Source organism: Scaptodrosophila lebanonensis, unplaced genomic scaffold, assembly GCF_003285725.1.
Source record: "Scaptodrosophila lebanonensis strain 11010-0011.00,11010-0021.00 unplaced genomic scaffold, SlebRS2 tig00000113-arrow-arrow-pilon, whole genome shotgun sequence".
Lineage (NCBI taxonomy): Eukaryota > Metazoa > Arthropoda > Insecta > Diptera > Drosophilidae > Scaptodrosophila > Scaptodrosophila lebanonensis.
In genome coordinates, this window is record NW_022060575.1 from 1,947,543 (window position 1) to 1,953,105 (window position 5,563).

The 5,563-nt window shown below is 41.2% G+C and overlaps 1 protein-coding gene across 1 annotated transcript; it reads left to right on the forward strand.

Moving 5' to 3' along the window:
- The first annotated feature begins 564 nt into the window (after positions 1-564).
- On the forward strand, positions 565-2,069 carry LOC115628358 (nuclear envelope integral membrane protein 1-like). Its single transcript, XM_030524433.1, has 3 exons — positions 565-1,153; positions 1,213-1,687; positions 1,747-2,069. Exons 1-3 carry the CDS (start codon positions 573-575, stop codon positions 1,975-1,977), a joined length of 1,287 nt encoding a protein of 428 aa, XP_030380293.1. The 5' UTR covers positions 565-572; the 3' UTR covers positions 1,978-2,069.
- Positions 2,070-5,563: the final 3,494 nt, after the last annotated feature.

Sequence of the window (5,563 nt, forward strand, 5' to 3'; positions counted from 1 at the left end):
GTTATATATTTTTTATTTTATTAATTATAACTAAATTATTTTAAAAGTATATATTTTTTAAAATATAAAGAATGTACTTTTGGTTAGGATCAATCGCTTATTAAATCCCATTCCTTTGTACCGATAATGATATTCGCGGTCTGAGTAAATATTTACTTTTGTCAGTTCTATCATTTGTGATTGGAACATGGTGCACAACTTAAATCCAAACACAGTTTGTAATTCTATCATGCATGAAATATTACAGAATGTGTTTAATAAGTGTTAATAACATCAACCCAGCAGCTAACAACATAAATTATGCACATTTACTATTTTATTTTTGGATGAAATAAGGAAATTTAATTACAAGGTCGAGAGGCTGAAAGCATTTCTCGGACCGGTGCAGATAGAAGGATCAGAAAACTTGCCTAATGCCAACATATGTATCTAAAAAATATGTTGTGTATCTATATTATTTATTTATTATTTATTTAGGTACAGGATCGTAGTGAGCGAGGTGTTTCATGTTAATTAGTTCTATTTAATATTTGACAAACAAAATAAATCGACAAAAATAAAACAAAATAGTAATGCCGGCAAAGGTAAACATTCAAGTGCTCGTGGTAATAATGGCCTTCGTCCCATTATCATTTGCTTCGTCAATAATGAACACAGTATACCTGAATCCGGGAGCTTCTATTGAAGTGGAAGGAAGGAGGTATGGAACCGATACACTGCGTACTTATTGCTACATTGGGAAACCCTTCTCATTACTGGATATGTTCGAAACGATGGAACTTATTGTTAACATTCAGAATAGTGAATACACTGAGTATGGAGGCCGCACTCCTGAGGAAGTCTTGAAGCACTTCAACGAAATGGATTCGGTGAAGCGGTTCAATTTGTTTTCCGAGAAACACCCACGCATGCAGATCTCTCCCAATGAACAGCACTGTGTTGGCGTGGAAACTAAAGAGCCCTACAAGGTCGAGCTAAAACATATTCGTTTCGATCTGTTCCGGTTGAAGCAACTGATCGTTGGCATTATAATAGTCTGTAGTGCTAGCAGACTGGCAAAAAACACTATATTCTACTATATAGCCGGGATGGTTCTGGGTATTTGTGCCTCCTTGGTGGTTATTATAACGATAACGGCTAAATTGCTACCCAGGTAAGCGGGCCGTCGAAATAATGGAACTTTGTGACACTCCTGTAATGCCCCTCTTATAGACATCCTCTAATGTACGGCGTGCTAATTGGAGGATGGACCATTGGATTCTACATACTGAAGCAGCTGATGGATAACATGAGATTAATTTTAGTCAACTATAGCCATTACCTTCTGGGATATATCGCCTTTACAGGCTTCACATCACTACTGATATGCTACCGCATTGGACCGCCCCGGAACCCACGCTCCCAGAACATCGTCAAGTGGGTACTACAAGCTAGTGGTGCTGCTCTCGTTTATTTCAGTAACTGGCACACTCGTGTCACCATAGCTATTCTGGTCCTCACATTTATGGGCGATTACGTACCATTATCGGGGATATTCTATCTAAAAAAAAAGTATCGTCGGCGTTTTCCGCCTAAGCGCCGTCTACTATCTGTAGATGAATACAACCAGCAAAGCCTGGACGAAACGACCCGCTCTCTAGCCGAGCTTCGCGAATATGTGAACAGTCCCAACTGCCAGCAATGGAATGTAAGGAGTTACTTATAAACACTCTTTTCCACACCCCGAATCCTATCTAATTTTCATAGCTTATGCGTCGTTTGCGGAATCCGATGCAATTTGCTAATTTTGCGAATGGCGAACCCCACCTAGATGAAGAGGAAATCGAGGACTACTCACGCACTATAGAGGAGGAGTTCGACCTCGCTGACGATGTAGACGATGAATATTTTCAAATGCACTCAACGCCCCAACATCAACAGCATGATGGAGAATATAACGGAAATGATGACCAAAATATAGATATCAAATATAATTAATAACCAGCAATTCAACGCAAACTATTTATATCGTTTATAAAATTATATTTTTGTTCAATTTTATTTATAAATTTATGTATGTTTTATGTGAATGCGTTGCTTTTTTTTTATTAATAACTACAGTTTGCCGACTAGTTTAGAATATAATGTCATAATGCCACAAGGAAGGCACCATTCTAACTTAATCTATTTTTGGTCCATTGAATAAAGTTGTATTATATCGCTCCATTACTCCCCTCTCGACAAACATAAAACAACTTACTTATGTATGCATGTAAATTATGTGCAAGAAACTTTCTTAAAGAAAAGCCTCCCTGTGATCAGTGTTAGGAGGCGTCACTCCACACAAATTACGCAGCACTGGTGTCAATCGATCAGCTGTTTCGCTTTTGGCGCGCTCTGTTTTACAAAAGTTTTCTATTTCGTAGCTGTTCGATATATTTAATTTAACAAATAAATTTTGTTTTTGTAGCATAATTGCAGAATTTGTACACTTTTCTTTTTATTTATTTATTTTTCATCGACAAACAATGCAGTCGATGTACATAAAAAAAAAATCAATACAATAGAGAACTTAAACTAAATAAAATTAAAGAAATAAAAAAGCCTATAAAAATGACAAAAATATCTAATAACGAATCCGACACGGTCAGCTATTTAAAAATGTGTATAAGAAGTCTGTTATATGAGTCTGATTTGCAAATAAACAAACCTATTTCCAAATTATAAGAGATACATACATATGTATAATAAGATGTATTTCCCAAAAACTAGGCAACCAGATGGTGGCGTTGAAAATAGTAATTAAGTAATAGAAATTGAAAGGCTCATCTATCAATTATGGAAATGAAATACATTGCATGTCCGTAGACAAGACACGTGTCCGCGTCTCGATTTTGGTTGTAGATCAACTTCTGCAATCAATAATTCCAACATAAAATACGATAAGATCAGACAAGGCATCATCACAGAAGCTCCAAAAGTCATTGAGCACTTCGTTGAATTATACGTGTGATTTACCATTATGGAACTGTTTTCTAATCTACAGCAATGGTTAATGTTTGGAAGGAATTGCTGTAATTTTGATTCACATTAAAGGGTAAAAGACATTTATTTTGAATAGAGGGGCTATAAAATCCCAGACCATTTGCAAAACGAAGAATATAGCAAATAGATAACATAAAAAAATTCGTGGAAATAATTAAATAACGGTGTTAACACCAGCAGGTTCTTCGTCAACTAATTAAGGTCCAACCCATTAGTGGAGAATCGGTTTTGACAACAGAACTTTTGCAACGAAACTTTAGCAACTTCAAGAAACAAACACAAATAAAAATTCAAAAAATAACTTCAGCAGTCGTGCAAAAGTTTTGGCTCAAGCTGAAATGAACGCCATTTTAACAACCGTGTAAAATAAAAGGTAATTTATGGGATGCGAATAAAACATAGGAAGATGCCAAAGTGTAAGGCAATAACAGTAGAGATTGAAAATGAGGGCGAGAGAGAGGTAAGGCCAAAACGGCTTTGGGACCAATACACGTACGCACTCACAAACATTTAACAGCCATTCCCAGCAATATTCGCATGGAAAAAGGAGGAACAACAAGAAACATGGCCAAGATTACAAGCGCATTACAAGTCGAAGCGACGACGGCGAAAACTAAAGAATTGTGGAAGAAACAGAAGAGACCCATCCGACTGTGCACACCCAGCTTACGCATGCATTGCTGTGGGTGGCGGAGGCGGAGGCAGAAGGGGGCAAGCGGGGCGTGGCACAACATGCAATGTGCAATTCGAAATTGATGTGCACTGCAGCTGGCAGTGGGCATCTGGTGTGCCCAGCCGTGGTGGGCCATTTGGCTATAACGGCAAGACATTTCAAGACGCTTGACTTTCTGGGCTTTGCGGCCGGTCGAAGGCGAAACCGCACCCGAAGCCCTCCGGTCCGAGCAGGACCAAGACGATTGATGGCTTTATGTCATGTTGCCAAGTGGAGCGACTGCTTGTTATGTGGCGGCTAGCCAGGCAAGCCTCAACATGACGTATACGCAATATACATATACAAGTATATGTATGTATGTGCCTGTATGTAAGTTTGTATGTATGTATACTATATACTGGTTATTCGTACAAACAAAACAGCACACACAACGCACATTCGAGCCAGATTGAAGCACAATGTGCACTTTATTGAAAAACTTGCTGAATTTATGGACTGGCGCAAATCCTCAACCGCCTCAACTGCCATGGATACCCTTCCCCTTTGCCTTCCCGCCATATATGAGCGGCTGTAGGGCAATCAAATTATGCAATGAATGCGTAGAAAATGCCATAAACAATTCGTAGAAAATGAACTGCTTCGCAATGGGCGCTCGACAGTGAGGTACTGATGTAGTGAGGTAGTCGTGAGGCAGGCAGTAAGGCGGGGAGTCAAGGAGTCAGGGAGGAGCACTTAAAACGCAATTGACTTAAAAGCGAGGCAACATTTTAAGCAAAGCAGTCTACAACGAATTGCAAGACGATGGGGGGGTGGCGGGCAAGGAACGATAATTTGAGTGTACTCGTACATTTTATTCCTTTTAATTTGCGTGCACAACAATTTGCAATTTCAATGGATTACCCGGGTCTAATGCGGCTTATCAGGGCACAGTGGGAGACATATTTACGAGTTGCGTGCCTGCGGAGCGCCTTGTCATGGCCATTGCCAGAGCTAACAATGGTGAGGGAGACCCATCCGTCCAGATCCGTCCAGGACACAGGCGAGCCAAAAGCAAACAGATGTGCACGGGACTGCAAAGTTTTGCTTTCCTCTGAGGTACAACACACACACACACACACACACACACACTCGCTCTCCATACACATGTCCATTGGAAACGCTTAATGGCGCAGTAATCAAAAGTCATTATGTCGAGCATTGGCTGCGCGAATCAAGGACATGAACATTGAACATAGACGAAGCACACTGCGGAGCAAACAAACGTTTAATTGAAGGGAATGGGGGATGCAGGGGTTGTGACAGACCGACAAACGGACGAACGGGGCGTGCTGCCCGGCAATGCCAAGGGATAAGCGTCGCCCGCTCCCATTTGTCTGAAAGGAAAATTACGCGTATTATGACCACAAGCCCGAAGTCCCGAAGCTGGGGCCAAGGGCATGTCGCACAATGCGGCCCAGCCCTCCTTTTCTTATTAATTTGTTTGTCAAAGCGTACAGGGAAGGCGGATGCGAATACGAATACAAAAACGCACCATCATGCTTGTCATGCCAATGCACTGAAATTGTTAATGGGACACCCCATCCCCATCTCCATCCCACCCCCAGCTCAGTTCAGCTCAGAGAAGTGAACGCGCAACAGTTTTCTCTGCCGTCTCGCCCTCTTTACAAGGATAATGCATATGGACTGGCAGAGAGGCTAAAACGCGGATTAGTCCCATCTGCACGCACATCGTGAGGCCGCAACTTGCCAAAGGGGCTCGTCGACACTGACGAACAGACTGACAGACAGACAGACAGACATACGAGTTGAGGCCGCATCGTCCAGGCACGGGTGCATAGGAGCGTCAAGCCAGTTCAGGTGAATATC